The sequence below is a fragment of the Hemitrygon akajei genome, chromosome 16 (genome assembly GCF_048418815.1).
Source record: "Hemitrygon akajei chromosome 16, sHemAka1.3, whole genome shotgun sequence".
Classification (NCBI taxonomy): Eukaryota; Metazoa; Chordata; class Chondrichthyes; order Myliobatiformes; family Dasyatidae; genus Hemitrygon; species Hemitrygon akajei.
The window spans coordinates 74,445,189-74,466,208 of record NC_133139.1 but is presented as its reverse complement, the minus strand read 5'-3'; the positions used below and the strand labels follow the sequence as shown (position 1 = coordinate 74,466,208).

General features: G+C 41.4%; 1 protein-coding gene across 6 annotated transcripts in view; it reads left to right on the top strand.

Annotated features, from left to right (window-relative positions):
- The window catches only part of pnpla6 (patatin-like phospholipase domain containing 6), a 204,031-nt gene that overhangs the window by 4,098 nt on the left and 178,913 nt on the right, over positions 1-21,020 (top strand). For 3 of the 6 annotated variants that reach the window (XM_073069200.1, XM_073069199.1, XM_073069194.1), the window contains exons 1-2: positions 5,503-5,587; positions 15,766-15,852. The exons of 1 other annotated variant lie outside the window; for it this stretch is intronic. In XM_073069200.1, the coding sequence (XP_072925301.1) occupies positions 15,805-15,852 (48 nt within the window). In that variant the 5' untranslated portion in view covers positions 5,503-5,587; positions 15,766-15,804. Of the gene's footprint in view, positions 1-5,502; positions 5,588-15,765; positions 15,853-21,020 lie in introns of those variants that run through there. 2 more of the 6 variants (XM_073069198.1, XM_073069195.1) reach the window with 2 other exon arrangements.

Below are 21,020 nucleotides of genomic sequence, written 5' to 3'. Positions count from 1 at the left end.
GAATTCTGGGGCTTTGCATGGCAAGGTTATAATGTTTCCTGTTTTATTTCCCTCCTCCTTTTGCATGCATTTTTAAATGTGTACTTTATTCATCAATTGTCAGCATTAATGATTTCTGAACACTTAAACTATAACAGTTAGCTGCCCTAAATGCCAGCAGCGTAACAGGTAGTAACAAATAATAACAGTTGTTTAAAAATTGGAACTGTTTAATTTTGGTGCAGCTTCTTTCTGGAATGGCGAGGCATGATGAACGGCATGGCCTTATTTTCTGAAAGAAATTGGGTGATAGAATTGGCAACTAAGTGTGCAAATAGTGGCAGAAGATTTCCCCTTCTTAGAAGAATAATGGTTTTCATTAGTCACTTTTGTGTCAGTGATGTCAGGAATTATTCCCTTCAGGTTCACAAATTCAAAGCCCTGGTTTATTAATACAATAATTTTCCTTCTGTAGTTTGTACTGCTTTACTTTCATTTATCTTATTTCGTTCACTTACCCAATATAATCTTGAATGCTGAGACAAATTCTGTAGTGAATGCAAACCCTGGAAACAAATTACACAGCTCTGAAGCTATCTGGGATAGCTTCCCACCCCCTTTTCTTTCTACGTCTTCCATTTCGAGTTTGTATTTGATAGACTGCATTTGTGCATTGGCATGAGGTGAGGTTACCTGCACGACATTTGGTTTTGTGTATTAGAGGGATGAAGTCAATGCTCAAAGCTGAACTTCAAACTTTTCAAATCGTCCAGATTGCAGGCTCTTCACCATGTATCTTTGGTCAAAGTTCCATCATCCAGTGTCATTGATGTAAATATGGTTCAGGAAGAGCACTGCTGGAAATGACTCAGTGAAATGAAGACCTGCAGGAAATGCCCTGCTGGATGGTTTCAATTATACACTACATTGCTGTCCTATTGCTTTCTGTCAGCATGCGACCAGCATGTTTAGCTCCCAGCTCCGTGCTCAGTTTTGTTACTGTGACTACTTTTATTGGAGTTGAGACAAGTTTGAATAAATAGTCAGCAACCACCTGCTTGTGCCGAAGTAACAGCAGGTTTGCCTAAATATGTGCTGTATGTTTATTAAGCAAGACCACTGGCTTCACAATTGCACAAGGGACTCCACTTTCTCCTTTATCAAGTTGTACAATTCACTTAATTGTGGACTTTGAATTCACTTAAGATAACACAGAGGTCATTGTACTGCACTTCTTCTGTAAATTTTATAGCATTTTATTCCTTCCGGGAGAAACTGCACCAGAATGCAGCTGATAATAATGGAATCACACAAGTACCCAAAGTGTTTTTTTTTGTGCAGGTGAAGGGCACTCAAGTATTATACTAGAGAGAATCAGAATCAGGTTTAATATCACATGGAATTTGTTGTTTTGTGACTCTGTACATTGCAATAGATAGTAATAAGAACTATTAATTAGAATAACAAGTACTGTATAGAAAAAATAAGTAAGTAGTGTGCAAAAATAGAGGTGAAAAATGCTGAGAATATGTTCATGGGTTCATTGTCCATTCGGAAATCTGATGGCAGAGGGGAAGGAGCTGTTCCTGAAATGCTGAGTGTGTCTTCAGACTCCTGTACCATCTCCTTGATGGCAGCAATAAGAAGAGGGCATGTCCTGGGTGATGGGGCTCTTTAATGATGGATGCTGTCTTTTTGACCAATAAGCTGCTTACTCTGATCAGCACATCCTAATCTAACAAATTTGTGGAGTTGCTTCTTGGGATGAATATGTTTAAGAGTTGTCTATAATGACATAGATTTTAAAAACTGAGTATGTGGAGAAATAGTTATGCAATGAGGGAAGAGGCCCTTCAGCCGACCATATCTGCACTGACAACCTGGTACCCATCTATGCCATCCCCCTCAATCCTGTCCCCCAGATACCCTTGTAACCTAATGTACCCCTTAATTTCCCCCCCACCCCCAGTTCTTCCACACCCTTCATCCAGAGAGGAGGGAGAATTTACACATGGCTGGAATATGGAGGACACCCACAGGGAAAGCCCAGGGTTCCTGTGCAAACTACACACAAGGCGGTTCAGGAGATTAGGGTTGAACCCAGGTCGCTGGGGCTGTGATGTAGTAGCTCTAACTGCTGTGCCACCTAATAGTTGAGCACCTTGAAAATAATAGTAGTTCTGGACAGAATCAGCATGGATTTAAGAGAAGAAAGCTGTGTTTTACTGATCTGGAGATTTCTGAGGATATGACAAAGAAAGTAGTTAAGGGAGAATCAATGATTGAGGTGTATTTGTGTTTGAATGTTCAGAAGGCTCTCTGAGATCCTGTACAAAATTTCTTCAGTGTTGGAGCGCATGGACTTTGGAGTGATATCCTAATATGGTTTGAGAGTTGCTTATCAGACAGAAAGCAGAGCAGCAATTAAAATAGGTTGGGGTAGGTAAACCATAGGGATCAAAGCTAGGACTCAAGTTTTTCACAGTCTGTCAAAAAGGTGTCTGAGGGACCAAATGTCATATTTGCAGATTTGTTGATGGTACTAAACCATGTGAATCTAAAAGTGTGGAGGAGGGTGTAAAGAGCCTTCAGGGGATTTTGGATAAACAAGTGAGTGGTTGAGAACAATACAGATGAAATACAGTGTGTGGGAAAAATGTGAAGTTACCGTCTTTGCAGAAAAGTTGAATTTTTGCTTTAAATGGTAAGGTTTAGTAATTTTAATATTCAAAAGGACCTCTGTGCTTATTCAATTCAATTCAAGTTTAATTGTCATTCAACCATACATGAATATTCATAAGTACAACCAAACAAAACAGTGCTACTCTGGGGTCAAGGTGCAAAACAGAGTACCAACAGACACACACAGCACAAAGCACACACAAGATAGCAAGCACAAATGATATCACAATCAAGCAATAAAAGAGCCTGAAACTCGCGCCATCAGTGTAAGGTTGATCACAATAGAGCTTGTCTTCTGCCAAGTAGGAGGGCAGCACTGTCTCCTGTCCAGGTGCTGTGTCACACCGACGCTGGTGGAGTGCACCAGCTCAGACACTTCTCTCCTGGTAGCTGTAAACAGGTGACCCCGAGGCTTGAGGTCCTAAGTCCATTGAGTGGTGCCAAAATACGAGTCATTGAAGGTCAATGTGTAGGTGAAACAAACAATTCTGAGAAAAACATTGTACTGTATCTTCTGTTCCACAAAGTCTTAAATATAAGTGAAGAACTCTTGTTGCAATTGTTCTGAGCATTGGGGGTGGAGGCAGTGAGAGCATTGTATGCAATTTTGGTTCCCTTGCGAAGATAGGATACACTTACTAGATGGGTCCAAAGATTGCGACTTTGCTAAAGAATATTTTGATTAGTGGTTGCTACACCAATCCACCTAGCTACTTCTCCCTGAGTGATATCAATTTACTTGAGTTTTTTTGGTAACCAGAGAAATGGTAATACAGCTGGAGTATGATAATTAATTGCATTACTATTGTTAAGCTTAATGATTAGACTACATTGTTCAAAATGAAATCTGCCTGATGTTAGTGGGGCATATATGTTGTTTTTTTATTTATCGCCTTATCCCTGACTGTTGTGAGTCTTTCATTATTTGAGGAACTGTCACTCGAGCCCAACATAGACCAATCACCAGTGGCCATACCAGTTCTATCCTTATCATGAAGGAAGGCCATTGATGAAACAGTTTAACATTGCTGCATCTAAGATGCCATGCTGAGAAATTCTGTAGGCATACTGGTGTTTGCAATGAGTTGCCTTCAGTGAGCACAACCACTATTCTCTGTTCAAGGTACAAATCTAGCCAGTGAAGCAATTCAGCATGATTGAGTTTGAATGCAGCTCCTACCAGAGCATGCATTTAAGTTGAGTGGTAAATTCGAAGATGAGCAATCTTTTTTACTCTGGGTTGTAGACATCTGGAATTTGCTGGCAAGCTTGGTGGTGGAAGCACGTATGATGTTTGGCCTTTACAAGCTTTTAATTAGATATGTGAATATGGAAGGATGTGTTTCAGGCAGACAGTAATTAATTTAATTTTTAATTTGTGGTATGGAAACCTCTTCTTGTCTTGTACAGTTCTTTGTTATAGCTGTGTCACTTGAAAGCACTAATTGCAACACTTTTCATCAATTTTTAAATGTATTCATTTTTCAGGATGTGATCATTACCAGAAAAAGCATTTATTGTTTTTCTTTAATTCTCACTCCAGGTGATGGGGAAAATAAAATCTCCTGGTACTAATGGTATCCCTATCTACCCAGTGCTGTTGCCTGCTCAATAGTATGTGGATGTACCTCCTCCTAAAGGATTATTTTGGTCCCTAAAAATAACTTGCCATCACCATTGGCAAAAGTTGCTAATCTTGTCAATGACTCTTGCATCCTGAAAAACATATAAATTAAACAAGAACGATGAAAGGTGTTTCCAGTGCAATTGAGTGGCACCTGTTAGTGATCTTTAAGGAATAGAAAGAGCCAGAGTTTGAGGTAAATTAGGGGCTAGACATCTGGAAGCTCAGTTAATAACAGTTGGGTGATGGAAATTAATAGAAGAATTTGGAGGAGAGACTAAGATAGCTGGCCAATTAGTTGATCATTGCCAGACTTGAAAGTAGCTGGAATATGAGTGAGGAATTAAGGAATGTTCTGCAGATCAAAGGAAGTCAAAGTTGTGTTGTCATATGCGTAAATATATACATGCACAAATGCAACCAAAAACTTATTTGCAGCAGTATCACAGGCACATGGCATCGTGTAAGCAGTATTCATAATAAACCCAAATACAAATTTTACACAATATTTTACAAAGAAGAACATCATTAAAACAAAAAAGTCTATTTTAGTTTAACATGATTGAAATCTTGGTGATGGTTGGGATACTGGGGTGGAAGCTCAGCTCCAGGTTATGAACAGCTGATCTAACTAGGAACAGTGGTCAAGTGAAATTGTTAATGTGGGAAGAAAGTTTGAGACGGGCACCAAAAACATTGGATTTTCAATGCTAATTTAGAAGAAATTGAAACTTTTATAAAACAGTTATGCGGAAAACCTAATCTAAAGTGCTCCAACAAATGTCTTGCCAGAAAATTCCAAGCATGTACAAAGCATTGTTGGTTCATATAGAATTCCTGTATAGGCATGAAGAGGAAGTGCAGATTAGTTCAAGACTTCAGCCATTCTTAACATGAATGTACACGTGCTTGCAACAACAACCTACTTGTAGACTGCATGTGACTGTTCTTACCTGCCTTGCATTTTCAAGACAAGAGTCTGCCCACAGTATTTTCCTTCGAAGATGTAAGAGTAGAAGTGATTTGGGTGAAGAGTTGGGAACAATCCATAATTCATGGTACTGCATGCTTTCAGAGAAAAGTAAAAGCTGCTGACTGTGCCTGTTATGTTTCCGTACTGTTGAAGAGATTGGAATTTAAGCTAACGATTGAGAACTTGAATTATTTGTGGCTTTTGTTTTTTTTTTCTTTTCACTTTCCACCCTTGTATTCTGGACAAGCACCCTGCCTTTTGGGAGGATTTGACAAAGTGAACTGAAAAGAATGGGGCAGAATGAAGCTCACCATGCGGAGGATTTAGAGGTACCTCATTGGAAATGACTTAATGGCTTGCATATAAAATGTTTTGAAGCTTGTTTTTTTTGCTGGGTTTAGGAGGGGCTTGGCTGAGAATTGGCGTGTAAGGAAACCTATTGGGTTTATCTAGCTTTGAGCCTCTCGAGTTATGTGACTCTGGGTTTAATGAATATCCTCACTTGTAATTCTCTTTTCTGTATATGACTTAATTTAGCTAACAGCAAATATATTGTTTGAATGGTCCAATTAGTTTGTGACCCATCCACGTATGATTTATTTATTCCATACTTCTATCCTCATGCATATTTACCTGGAGCCTGAGTATTCTGCCTTTGTAACAACAGTTGTACAACTGCTGCAAAATAACAAATTTCACGTCATATAAGATAGTGATAATAAACCTGATTCTGATTCAAAGTATATTTATTATCAAAGTGTGTTTTCAGTATACAGGGCAGTGCACACAGAATACTGGAGGAACGCAGCAGATTATTTATTTAATTGGGTTCTCTTTATCTAGTTTTAGGACTTGCATGAAGATCTGATCACATTTTTTGTCATATTTATGCAGAAATAGAGAAAATTCTGCAGGGATTTTAGCACTATTATATCTTTTAACATAGAACATAGAAATCTGTGGCACATTACAGCCCCTTCGGCCCACAATGTTGTGCCGACCATGTAACCTATTCTAGAAACTGCTTAGAATTTCCCTACTACTTAGTCCTCTATTTTTCTAAGCTCCATGTACATATCTAAGAGTCTCTTAAAAGATCCTATTGAATCCGCCTCTACCACTGTTACTGGCAGTGCATTCCATGTATCCACCACACTCTGTGTGAAAAACATCCCCCTTGTACCTACTTCCAAGCTCCTTAAAACTATGTCCCCTTATGTTAGCCATTTCAGTCCTCAGAAAAAGCCTCTGGCTACCCAATGATCAGCACCTCTCATCATCTTGTACATGTCTATCAGGTTACCTCTTATCTTTCTCTTGAAATCTCAAAGGAAATGACTGTAAAGATAGCAGTGCAGAATACAGTAGAACTGTTGGAAGCTATCTTCATTTATTTTCCCCTAGCTCCTGGAAATAGGAATAAATTTTCCTCAGCAATTGAAAGCTGAGATTCCTGGAACTGGAGTCTGCCACTGTTGTAACTGTGCTCTTTGTGGTGTAGGGTCATGTGTTGTCTCAATGCAATGTGCTCATTCCATCTTCTAAAGATCATTTGACTACTCATTTCTAGCGTCACAGTTGGTGGTTTCTTCTTGATGTTCACTGAGGGAGCAGGAGATTTGTTACGATGAGGCATTAACATTGACCTTGAATGGCTCTACCACTGGTCTTTGATTGTTTATACTCCTAGATTTCAAGTAATTTCTTGAGGCATTTCCAAGGCATACTGTCTTGATAGTGGACAGAAAGGTTTAGCAATTAAAAATAGTTAAACTTCCAGAAGCTAGAAATAGAGTGTGGATACTTGGAGGGATTCTATCACAATTCCCTTTGTCTTCACTGAGATCCGTGAAGATTCAAAAGGAATTGTGATAGAATTTTGACATTAAGCTGAAGCTAACTGTGTGTCATTGAATCCTGGCTAAATTGATTGTGTGGAAATATACAGTATAATTTAAGACTTGATTAGCAGCCATCCTATATTTTCAACATTCATTTGATCTCAAGATATTGAATACACTGATACTACCAAAACTATATCTTTTACAAAACTGTATTCTGAGAGATGACCAAATTACTTTCTATCTGCTAGAAAGTCCATCTTGTGTGACTGTAATAATGAATATCTTTCTTCTTCTGTTTGAGCAGTTGATCTTGCCTCCTCCTCTTCCTTCTCCACATTCATCTCTACTCATTGCAGCCAGAGAATAGCCTGCAAGGCTTGATGATTAAACCACTTTTGTGGTAAATGGTGAAGGAGCGGTTGGGGGGGGGGGGTGCATTACCAGTAGTTCTGGAATGAACACCCCTTCACCATTCCCCATCTCCTTTTCCCTCTCTCACCTTATCTCCTTACCTCCCTTTGGTGCTCCTCCCCCCTTTCCTTTCTTCCATGGCCTTCTGTCTTCTCCTATCAGGCTCCTCTTTCTCCAGCCCTTTATCTCTTTCACGAATCAACTTCACAGCTCTTTACTTCACCCCTTCCCCTCCTTGTGTTTCTCCCTCCCCCTCCTCACCTTTTACCTTGTGTTTCTACCCCCTTCCCCACCTTTGTGTAGTGAAGAGGGTTATTTCTGGAGGCAAAAACAGGGGGAAGGGTGAGGATTTGGGTAGAGAATTGTAAGGAAGTGATTAGATGTAAATCAGAAGATAATAAGTTCATAACCAGTAATCTTGAAGGGTAGGGATAAAAAGGTGAGAGTTAAGGAAATGAAAGTGTCTGACTAAGAATAGATTAACACTAGATGTGGTAGAGAATTAGAATTTTGTTTGAGCAGTAAAATAGACTAGAAGAGGAAAATCCCAGGAGGAAGTATGCACTGCAGCTGAGTAGTGGTGAGAAGGTGCTGATCGAGTAAACTAATTTATTCTGAATGATGTTTAAGCCTGTTGGCTGTTGTTGGTTGGAGAGCATTCCATTGCATTCCTGTTTTGTTCCTTGTTGATTGGTTTTGGGACACTTGGTGGTGGGCTATTGCAGAATAGATTTCAATTCAAGGGACACTGGAAAATTGAGTTCAGGTGAGAAAGATTTAATTCAAATTGAGATTAAATTGGTGAATTGAGTAACTCACAGAAAGGACTTTAAATTACGTATTAGGGTTTGGAGTGGGGCAAGGGAGAGGCAGGGTTTGGGTGAGTGTAAACAAAGTCAGGGAATATTCAAGTGCATGGTTACAATATGGGTAGTAAGTATGACAGGAGGTGTCAAAACATTCAAAAACAAGCCTGATCTATCTGTAAAGGCAGTGTCATGAAAATAGTTAATGAACACTTTAAAGATTCTTTAAATGGTATATTCAATGTAAATTGCATGGCACAGGTAGAAATTAATGGCCAGGCCTAAGTAATCACAAATGAGGCAAAGATAATGTTAGGCTTCTAGAGTATATTTGGACATCTTCAGACACCTGTAAAAACAACCAAGGACCATCCCATTCTTTAGATTGAGGTTTGTGAAATGTCGTAGGATCAGTCTGATTGCAAAACCTGGATTAAAAAACAGGCCTGAAACGTAAAGATATTCACAAAAGCAAAAGTTGAGTTGATTAACGTGCATTCACAACATTAAAATGCTGGAGGCTAGGTAAATAGGGGGAGGAATTTATGAAATTGCTGTAACACTCAAATGTGAAATTAATAACTAAAATAATGCAGTTTGAAGGATCAGTGTAGATGAGTGCTTGGCACAAACTCAGTGGGCTGAATGGCCTGTTGTATGCCATTAGGGCGTGCAGTATTATGAAAATTAGTGGTCAGAATATTGGAAACGCATTTAGAAGCCAGCAAAGGATGATTAGGAAAACAACGGTAGTAATTAGATTATGAAAATGAACTAGCAAGAAATATAAAAGCAGTCAGGAAGAGCATCTGCAAGTATCTAGAAAAGTAGATAAAATCTTTGTTTCTTAAAAGATAAGATGGAGGAATTAATAATGGAGAGGAAATGGGTGCGACTTGGAACAGATATTTTGTACAGGTCTTCATCGGGAAAGGCATGTAAAACATCCCTGTGATAGTTGAAAATGAGTGAGAAGTGGGAAAGGAACTTAACATAGTAATTATCATTCGATAAATGTGTGAATTAGGAGCATGAGTAGGCCAGTCTTTGTGTCTGATCTGATTGTAACCTAAAATTTAATTCTCATTTACTGTCTGTAACCTTTTATCTCCCTTTCTGTCTATACTCAGCAAATATATTTAAAGACCTTGCTTCTCCATCCTTTGAGCAAGAGTGTAAGAACTCACCATGCTCAGATAAGACTAGAAATGTTTTACCTTAGCTATTTTAAGCAAGTTATCTGCCATGGTGAAACAGTTTCACCACGTGCATCGTTCAGGGACCTCTCAGCATCTTGCATATTTCAGTTGTTGCCACTTGTTGTTTTGTACTCCAGAATGAAGCTCTGTCTGTCCAATCCTTCTTCAAAATAAAAACAAACTGATGAGACAAAACACAGGTGTTATTTCTGAACTGGATCTAAGGATTCTACTGCACTCTCTGGGAGTGTACTTTAGGCACTTGCCATCCTCTGACTGAAACCAATCCTCTGGAAATCCCGTCTACATTTCCTTACATCTTATCATAGGTCTCTGTTCATTAGTTTTATCAACCTCTAAAATGGGGAATTGTCTTCTCCATCCTACCTATCTGTACCCCTCAATTTTGTATATCTCAGTCACATGGACTATGAGCTACTTCCATTCTTGGGGAGAACTGAAGATCCTCTCCATTTTCTCCTCATGACTGAATCACCACATGGTCAAACACCTCTGTACTCTCTTCACTGCCGTCTTAACACAGAATCTTATCTCAGTGCTGGTAGCAGTAGTCATTACTTGTCACAAAAAAGTGAGCGATTTAAAAAGCAGTGCTTACTGTTCAGTTGTAACTTGATTGAGCAATTAGGCAAGTAGAAAGGGCCAATAAAAGGTTAGGTTTAAGTGGAGAGGCTAGTGTGAATGAACACGGTTAGAGTGTGGAGCTGAGGCTCTGTCTCAAAGGTCAGAAGCTAGGGTGAAGTTTCTGTCAAGTTTCTCCTATTGTTCCAGACTGGATCCCAGGACAGTGGCGTGCTCCTCTTGCATGACGTGGGAAGTCAGGGAGACCTCCAGTGTGTAAGAAATGCATTTGGCTGTAACTCCTTACAGACAGTGTTAAGGAACAGGAGCTGGATTATTTTTTTAGCGTGTTGCAGCAGACAGTCAGCCATTCTTGTCTGGCGTGTGGTGTCAGGATTGGTCTCCCTTTTCAGATTAACCAGGTCACGATATGAACGCTCCTGACTCGACCCTTGTTTTATTTTACGAGGCCGAGTGGTCAGCTCGACGCTTAACCCGGCACGGATGGAAAGCATGCTTGGGGGCGGCCCGACTTGGATTCGAACTCGGGAGCCTTCGCTCCGGAGTCCGGCGCTGATGCCATTGCGCCATCAGCTGGCTAGAGCTGGATGACCTATAGTAGTGGTCACCAACCTGTCGATCGCGATCGACTGGTCGATCTTTGAGACTTTCCCAGTAAATCCCGGAAAAAAAAGAAAAATAAATACACAAATACTGTTGAGAGATTGTTTCTGGGTTGTAGGGTTTTAGTTCCGTTCTTTCTGCCCAGCGCGCATGCATGTACCTTCCCCACACTACACAGTGTAATTCAGTGGTCCCCAACCACTGGGCTGCGAGGAAAGGATATGAGTCAGCTGCACCTTTCCTCAGTCCTTGTCAGCCCACTGTTGAACTTGAACCCACGCGAGGTCATCAGTCGTCTAAATGCAGTGACACCTTCGCACCAGTGTTCGCCTCGTGCGGCCGGTGAGAACCGCCGATGCTACTGGCCTGGAGCATGGCTGGCGGGAAGTGCCAATGTTACTGGCCCGGAGCGCAGCCGGCAGGAAGTGCCAATGCTACTGGCCCAGAGCGCGGACAGATGGGCACCGCCTCTGAACCTGTTTAGCACACCGAATGTTTGTGGAGAACCCGGTGCTAAAATATTCGCAGACGGCCTCAGGGTTTCGTAAGGCCGATAGATCCTGCAAGGGGGGTGGGCTCGTGTCCTGTCGCACTCCTCGATCGGTTGGTCGCTCTCTCCGGACTGCGACTGCCGCGGCCCCGGCACGGGGACCTCCGGCCATGACTTTGTCCTCTCACCCCACCCACGACCAGCCTGGCCAAGGCGGATGGCGGCGGGCGGGCGGGAGGCTGCAGTTCAGGCCCAGAGGTTGTCCAATGAGTCAATGAAGTCCTCAAAATGGCTTTGGTACCCTGAATCCAAGCACCCCACACTTAGAGACAAACTCGTTGAGTTTTTTCAGCAGAAAGCAGGACAGAAGCTAAGTGCTGAGAGCCATGAAAACTAAATTGTGGAATAGACTGGACATAAGGAACCTGCTTCGAGTATCGCTGTATTCCCGTCATGTTTAACCCCCCCCCCCATCGGCCAGTCCGCAAGAATATTGTCAATATTAAACCGGTCCACGGTGCAAAAAAGAGTGGGTACCCCTGGTGTTTATACATTATTTCCACTTCCAGGTTGCGGGGTTTTACTTCCTGTCTTTTCTGCCTGGTGCACATGCGTGTAGCTAATCGATCTGGGGTCGATCTTGCCTTTCACTAAGGCTGAGGTAGGGGATCTTAGGCTTAAAAAGGTTGGTGACCACTAACCTATAGGTTATTCAGCAGAGTGGGAAGTTGATAGACAGAAGCTACAGGTTGGCAGCCACACCTAAGTTGTAGGAAGCAGGTAGCTGGGTGACTCAGAGTGAAAGAGAGTAGGTAAACAGTGCAGAATATCCTTGTGACCATTCTCAACAAGTATTACATTAAAAGTGAGATATTTTACACATGCTGGAAATCTAAAGCAGCAAACACAAAATGCTGGTGGAACTCTGCAGGTCAGGCAGCGTCTATGGAAATGAATAAACAGTTGACATTTCGGGCCAAGACCTTTCTTCAGGACTGGAAAGGAAGGAGGAGTAAAAAAGTGGAGAGAGGGGAATGTGGATAGCTAGAAGGCGGTAGGTGAAGCACAGGCATAGGAAAGGTAAAGAGCCAGAGAGGAAGGAATGGGTGATAGGAAAGGAGAATGGAGCATAGGAGAAAGAGATGAAGGAGGGGAGCCAGCAAAGGTGATACTCACGTGAGAAGAAATAAGAGGCTAGAATGGGGAATGGAAGAAGAGGGGAAGGTGAGGGAATTTTACCGCAAGAAGAAACTGATATTCATGCCATCAGGTTGGAGGCTACCCAGATAGAATATAAAGTGTTGCTCCGCCACCCCGAGTGTGGCCTCATTATAGCAAAAGAGGAGGCTGTGAACAGGCATGCCAGAACAGAAATGAGAATTGGAATTAAAATATTTGGCCACTGGGAAGTTCTGCTTTTGGTGGGCAGAGCGGGTCTCACCAGTGTAGAGGAGAACACATCATGAGCACCGAACGCAACAGACAACCCCAGCTGATTTGCAGGTGATGTGTTGCTTCACCTGGAAGGACTGTTTGGGGCTCTGAATGGAGATCAGGGAAGAGGTGAATAGGCAGGTGTAGCACTTCGGCCACTTGCTGGTATAAGTGCCAGGAGGGAGATTTAGTGGGGAGAGACGAATGGACAAGAGAATCACAGAGGGAGTGATCCCTGCAGGGAGAGGGGGAGAAGGTTAAGATATGTTTGGTGGAAGGTTCCCTTTGGAGATGGTGGATGCTGTGGAGAGTAATGTTTTGGATGCGGAGGCTCATGGGGTAGTAGGTAAGGACAAGAGGAACTCCATCAGTGTTAAAGAACATGGAAAATGGGGTGAGCGCCAATATATGAGAAATGGAGGAGATGTGGGTAAGGACAGCATTAGTGGTGGAGGAAGGGAAACTCTGTTCTTTGAAGGCATGGAAAGGAAATCCACATCCTGAGAACAGATGTGGAGAAGAAGGAACTGAGAAAAGGGAATAGCATGCCAAGTATTACCACTTTGGATAGTGTTTGTAGGGGAAGGTGGAGAACATCCTACCAGGACAATCTGCAGTGATCAGCTCCCTGGCACATTCTGGCTCTGTGACTCCAAAGGGAAGGGAGGTGAAGTGGAGAGCTGTAGTGATAGGGGATTCAATATTTAAGAAGCAGGCAGAAGATTCAGTTGGTGTGCAAGAGACTTTTGAATGCTATATTGCCTCCAAAAGGGTCAGGAAATTTCAGATTAGGTCCACCACATTCTTAAGGGGGAGTGTGAGCTGCCTGATGTCTTGGTACATATTGTTGCCAATGACATAGCTAGGAAAAGGGATGAGGTCCTGAAGAGTGTATATAGGGAGTTAGGAAGGAATATAAAGGACCTCAAGGACACTAATCTCTGGATTGTGACCTGTGCCGCATGTCCGTGATGGAAAAGAATAGGATGATATGGCTGATGAATGTGTGGCTGATGGTGCAGGGAGCAAGATATTTGATTTGTGTATCATTGGGATCTTTTCTGGGCAACATTTGATCTACACAAAGGAGATGGGTTACATCTGAACTTGAGAAGTACCAATGTCCCTGCAGGCAGACTTCCTAGATCTGTTAGGAAGGGTTTAAACCAGGTTGGCAGGAAGTCATAAACCAGAATGATAGGTCAAATGATGGGCAGTTTGTATAAAGGTAGATGCAACATGTAGAGAAACCGTAGGAAGGATAGGCCATGGATATGGCATAATTGCAGTCAGTTGGATGGGTTGAAATATGTTTAATGAAAGAAGTATCAGGAACAAGTGTGATGAAGCTGAAGTGCATGGTTCCTTGTGGCCATTACAAAGACTTAGCTGTCACAAAGGCAGGAACATTTGCTGGATGTCTGAGGGTTAAGTATTTCAAAAGGGGTGTGGTGGGAAGTAAAAGATGTGGGGCATGACATTGCTAATTAGGAATAATAGTAGGTAACGTGGTGAATGTACTGCATGGATTTTAACAAGGTTCCCATGGTAGGCTCATTAAGAAAGTCATGATGCATGGAGTCCAGGGAAACTTGGCTGCATGGATTTGGAATTGGTTTGCCCATAGAAGGCAGATGATGGTTGTAGATTGATTGTATTCTGCCTGGAGGTCAATGACCTGTGGTGAATTGAATGAGAAAGTGGAAGGGTGGGCTTGTAAGTGCAAATGAAAAAAGGTTGGTGGAGTTATGGATAGAATAGAAGGTTGTTCACGGTTACAAAGTGACATTGATAGGATGCAGAGATAGGCTGAGAAGTGGCAGATGGAGTTCAACCTGGAAAAGAGTGAAGCAAAATTCTTTGGAAGGTCTAAGTTGAAGGCAGGGTACAAGGTGAATGGCAAGGTTCTGTACAGTGTGTAGAAAGAGGGATGTTGGGATCTATATTCTGAGATCTCACAAAGTTGCAGTGCAAGCTGATAGGGTGGTTAAGTAGGTGTACGGTGTGTTAGCCTTCATTAGTCAGGGAGTTGAGTTCAAGAGCCATAAGGTAATGTTTCAGCTCTGGGAGTATTGTGTTCTTTCTGGCCTCTTCATTATAGGATGTGAAAGCTTCTGAGATGATGCAGAGGAGATATACCAGGATGCTATTTAGACTAGTGAGCATGTCTTATGTGGAATGGTTAAGCAAACTAGGGCTTTTTGAAGGAGCAAATGAGGTGATGTGATAGAAGCAAAGATAGAGAGTCCTGGTCAGCACCTTTTTCCCCATGGTGGCAATGACTGATGCAAGGGGGCATAATCGGAATCAGGTTTATTATCACTGGCATGTGACGTGAAATTTGTTAACTTAGCAGTAGCAGTTCAATGCAATACATAATCTAGCAGAAAGAGAAAAAAAATAATAAATAAAATAAAACAATAAATAAACAAGTAAATCAATTACGTATATTGAATAGATTAGTAAAAACTGTGTAAAAACAGAAATACTGTATATTAAAAAAGTGAGGTAGTATCCAAAGCTTCAAAGTCCATTTAGGAATCAGATGGCAGAGGGGAAGAAGCTGTACCTGAATCGTTGAGTGTGTGCCTTCAGGCTTCTGTACCTCCTACCCGATGGTAACAGTGAGAAAAGTGCATGCCCTGGGTGCTGGAGGTCTTTAATAATGGACACTGTTTTTCTGAGACACCGCTTCAGAAAGATGTCCTGGGTACTTCGTCGGCTCGTGCCCAAGATGGAGCTGACTAGATACACAATCTCCATGGCTCTTCACACAGTTTTAGCCCACCTAATCAACACAAACACCTACATCAGGAAGCTGTTCATCAACTATAGCTCAGCATTTAATACCATCGTTCCCACAATCCTAATTGAGAAGTTGCAGAACCTGGGCCTCTGTACCTCCCTCTGTAATTGGATCCTCGACTTCCTAATTGGAAAACCACAGTCTGTGCGGATTGGTGATAACATATCCTCCTCACTGACTATCAACGCTGGTGCACCTCAGGGGTGTGTGCTTAGCCCACTGCTCTACTCTCTGTATACACATGACTGTGTGGCTAGGCATAGCTCAAACGCCATCTACAAATTTGCTGACGATACGACCATTGTTGTTAGAATCTCAGGTGGTGACGAGAGGGTGTACAGAAGTGAGATATGCCAACTAGTGGAGTGGTGCCGCAGCAACAACCTGGCAGTTTTAAGGTAATTGGAGAAAAATATAAAAGGGTTCGTCAGAAGTAGATTTTTTTTACAGATTGGTAAGTGCATGGAACACTTTGAAGTGAGTGGAGTTAGAGGCAGATATGTTAGGGACATTTAAAGGCTCTTGGACAGGTACATGGATGAAAGGAAAGAAAGGGCTATGTGGATGGGGAGAGTTAGATTGATCTTGGAGCCGATTGAAGGTTGGCATTACATCTGTACCGAAGGGCATGCTCCAGCTGCTCCAAGCTTCTTGTTTGAGAGCTCACGTTCATTCTAAATGCTATTTGCTTACTTTTATTGTTTACACAATGTTTTTCTCTCTGTACATTGGGTCTTTTTTTGAGCTTTTTTGGAGACGAATCTCAAGGTTGTATAATGTATGCATACTTTAATAATGTATTTTGAACTTTAAACTGTGTTCTTAAAGCAGGAATTACAGATCAGTTAAATGACACCTGTAATATTTCATTATTAATGTCGGATTAATCCTTCATATAGAAAATCTCAATACAATTGAGCTGTAAACAGCTTTATGAAAGTGAAATGGTGTTTGAAGATCAGAATTTTAATAGAAGAGCAAGATCAAACTGATTTCTCTTTCTGGAAGTTCCAGTTAGCATGGCAGATAAAATGAGCCAGCAGCTGTGAATCATGTAGGTTTTTGGTGAACGTTGCCCACGATGTAAAACAAAATAACAGGCCAAGAGGTTATTGCTATGCAACTATCAAAGGCATCTACTGATCCACTGATGCATTAAAAAAAAACATAAAGTGTAAAGATCCAGTACAGAAAGTAGTCTACTGATGGTCTTGAAGATATAGATTTGTGTTGTTTTGAGTTGTGTAGAAGCTTATCCGTATTCAAATACTTAGCACCCAATCTCAGAGAGTTCATCACTGCCATCATAGACTTAGTCAACGAGTGGGTGTAGGATTGCATACCAAAAAAGTCACTCTGAGCATTCCCATACTGGAACCTTGTATGAACATTGAGATATACTCCCTGTTGAAATCCTGGTCTGCTGTGTTCAAATAGGGTGATCCTGACTGATATATATAAAAGAAAAATGAGGGAAGATTTTCATAAAGCTATCAAGAATGCCAAGAGAAAATGCCAGTCCAAAACAGTCTCAAGCCAACCATCAGTTGTGGCAGGGTTTGCAAAAAATAGCAGGCCACAAAACAAAGTCAGACACAAGCTAAACGCATTTTTGCAAGTTTTGAACAGAACAAACGTGGAATGTCATTACCTGCCCTGACAATCTACAGTCACAATTCGTGAATTCATGGAAAGCATCTGGTCCATAAGGAGCCCCCTGAGATCCTGCGTTGATCAGTTGTTTGGAGTGTTTACATTTTTAAACCGCTTGTTTTAATAATACCACTATCATCGCAGTACCAAAGAAAGATAAGGCAATGTGCCTTAATGACTGTTGCTCAGTGTCTCCATTATCCACCATCATGAAGTACTTTGAGAGGCTGCTCATTGCACGCATCACCTCCAGTCTCTGAGACAACCTTGACCCACTGCAATTCCACTACTGCTAAAGCATGTACATGGTGGATGTCATCTCCCTGGCCCTATACCCATCTTTGGAGGATCAAAGTAACAAAGCCATCTGTGTCAGACTATTTATTTTCTACAGCTCTGCCTTCAGTACCAGAATTTCATGCAAATTCATTTTCAAACTTCTAGACCTGGGACTCCCTTTGCAACTGGATGCTGACCAACAGATTGTAATCAGTAAGGATAGGCAGCAACACTTCTACTACAATCATCCACAACACTGGTGTCCCAAAATACTGTCTCCTCAGTCTCCTACTTTACTCCCTGTATACTTACGACTGTGTGGCTGGAATCTGCTGTGATTCCAGCTACAAGTTTGCAGATGATACCACTGTAAGACCATAAGACATAAGAGCAGAATTGGCCTATTGAGTCTGCTCCTCCATTCTATCACGGCTGATTTATTTTCCCCTTAATCCCATTTTCCTGTGCCTTCTCCCTGTAGCCTTTTTGATACCCTTACTAATCAAGAATCTATCAACCTCCCCCTTAAATATACCAAATTAATTGGCCTCCACAGCCATCTGTGGCAATGAATTCCACAGGTTCACCACCTTTTGGCTAAAGAAATTCCTCATTATTTCTGTTCCAAAGCAATGACCCTGTATTCTGAGGCTCTGCCTTCTGGTCCTGGACTCCCCATTATGGGAAGCATCCTCTCTACATCCACTCTATTTAGGCCTTCCATCATCCGATAGATGTAAATGAGATTCCCCCTACATTCTTTAAAATTTCAGCCAGTAAAGTTCCAAAGCCATCTTTCTCTCTCATATGATAATCCTTTCATTTCCGGAATCATTCTTATGAACCTTCTCTGAACACCCACAAAATATCAACACATCCTTTCTTAAATATGGAGCCCAAAATTGCTCACAGTACTCCAAGTGAGACCTCACCAGTGTCTCTAAAGCCTTGGCATTACATCCTTGCAGCATGGCAGCATAGTGGTTCGTACAACACTTCACAGTACCTGCAACCTGGGTTCAATCCTCACCGCTGTCTGTAAAGAGTTTGTATATTCTCCCCATGATCAGGTGGGTTTTCTTCGGTTTCCCAATCCAAAGATGTACTGGTTGGTAGATTAATTGGTCATTGTAAATTGTCCTGCGATTAGGCTAATGTTAGATTAGGGTTTTCTGTGTGGTGTAGCTCGAAGAGCTGGAAAGTCCTATTTGTGCTGTATCTCAACAAATATTCTAGTCCTCTTGAAATGAATGCTAATACTGCATTAAGCTTCTTCATTACTGACTTTAACCTGCAATTAACCTTTAGGGAAATCGGCATGAGGACTCCTGAATGCCTTTGCATCTAGGATTTTTTGCATTTAGAAAATAGTCTATGATGTTATTCCTTCTACTAAATTACATGACCATACATACACCTTCTGACACTTCCATTTTCTACATGTGCGTGATTATGTAGAATCAAGTACAATAACAACCACATAGTTATTTTACGGATTTATTGAGTATGCCTGCAAGAAAATGAATCTCCAGTTGTATATGGTGAGATATTGTATTTTGATAATAAATTTACTTTGAACTTTGAAGTCCTTCTGCAGCCTCCCTTCTTCAACACTACCTGTGTTGCTTTAAGCCCATTAAAGCTCAACTATTGAAAAACATTACCTCTGTCACAAGATCACAGATAAGAATGGTCACTCATTTGTTGCACAATTTCCATTCTGGTCACAGTTTCTCAGAGAATGAAGCAATCTGCATGAGCATACAGTAAAACATTAGCAATAAGCAGATTAAAGTTAAAATTGTCCCCACTTCCCCTAAAGATTCAATGGAATTGGCTGAACCATGAGAACACAGGATCAGGAGTCATCCATTTAAACCCTTTAAATCTGCTCAACATTTATTAACATCATCTAGCTAAAAGAATTCATCACCATTTGAGAGGGTCTTCGTTGATCATAAACCTAAATGCACAGATATGAGCATACCTAAATGAGCAGGTATGACGTTGTGGGTAACATTAAGTTGAAAGAAGATTATAGTTGGAAGCTTAATATCCAAGGATACACGTTGTATCAAAAGGACAGGGAGGTAGGCAGAGGGGGTGGTGTAGCTCTGTTGGGGAAAAAAATGAAATCGAATCCTTAGAAATAACATCAGATCAGAAGATGTAGAATTGTTGTAGGTAGAGTTAGAAAACTGCAAGCATAAAAAGACCCTGTAACACGCTGGAGGAACTCAGCAGGTCGGGCAGCATCCATGGAAATGAACAGTCAACGTTTCAGGCCGAGACCCTTCGTCAGGTCCCTGATAGGAGTTATATACAGACCTCTGAACAGTGGTCAGAATGCTGGCTTTAATTTACAATGGGAAGTAGAAAAGGCTTGTCAAAAGAACAATGTTACGATGGTCATGAGGGATTTCAGTATGGAGGAAATGCAGATCCCTGACAAAATCTTCAGCAATGTCAAAGTGCTGAGTTACAAGTCCAGCCAGTGATGAATTTTCAATCTGATTCTACTAAACCTCTTAACAATCATACTATTGTTTTCTTCAAATCAAAGACTCTCATCTTTCTTTGTGTAACCTTCTCGCAAGAGCTCACATACAGGCTTGGCTCCTTTGCTAACTCTGCTAACAGCCATGTGACTCAGTGGTGAGAAAGCCACCTTTCATAAACAGTTTAGGATCGGTACGATTTGGGATTCAACCAAGCAGGATGTTCTGATTAAAGGAACTTGGATTTGAGTGAATGCTGTGTAAATATGGTTCACACACAGTTAACGGTAAACCAGAAATGCCAGATTGTGCACTAGCATAAAATTATAAAGGAAGTATATTTATCAAATTTTCAACTTTAACAGTTACAGAAAAAGAAAATTAAAATAAAAGTGCCCATTACAGTTAAACCAGTCCAATGTGCACGTAATGTCAGAGCTTATACTGGAGTAGTCGGGGGTGTACCTTTTACTTATGCACTGGACCCACAGCCCGAGTAAAAGAACCTGCCACATTCCGAACTCCCCTCGAGATCAGTCTCGAATGACCAGGCTCTCTCAGGAGTATTAGCTCTTCCTCCTTGGAGATATTCATCTCCACAAAGCACTTCTTGCAGTGGAGACTCTCCTTTCCAACAGCATTCTTCAGCATCCCTTGTGGCCTGTTCCACAGCTCCTGCTTTTTTCACATCCCATAATCCCGAGTGGTTGACTCACATTCCTAAATTGGACAGTAAGCACACTTTCCAGCATGGCCCACTGCTTTAAAAGAAAACTGCTAATATAAACTATCTCACAACATAGACATAGAAATCATAACCAGGGCATTACATTTGTCTCCGAAATTTGGCTCCTTTCACCATCATTGGACTAGGATTATAATAATGTCCAGAGTGAAGATCTTCCAGAATCCAAATGGAGCACCATTTATCAGGTGTCTAAGTGTCATTTGATAAGAGTGCCACATTCCGTTTTGGAGATTGCAGTTGGGCAATTTGGACATTTGACCTGGATTGGACTGTCGCTGTTTTTTCTTTTCCCACTATTCTTAATGCCAGTGTTGTAACAGTGCTTGGATTAAAGCATGGATAGATGACCCACCTTTAGCTTACAATCAACACCTGAGCCTTTGACTCT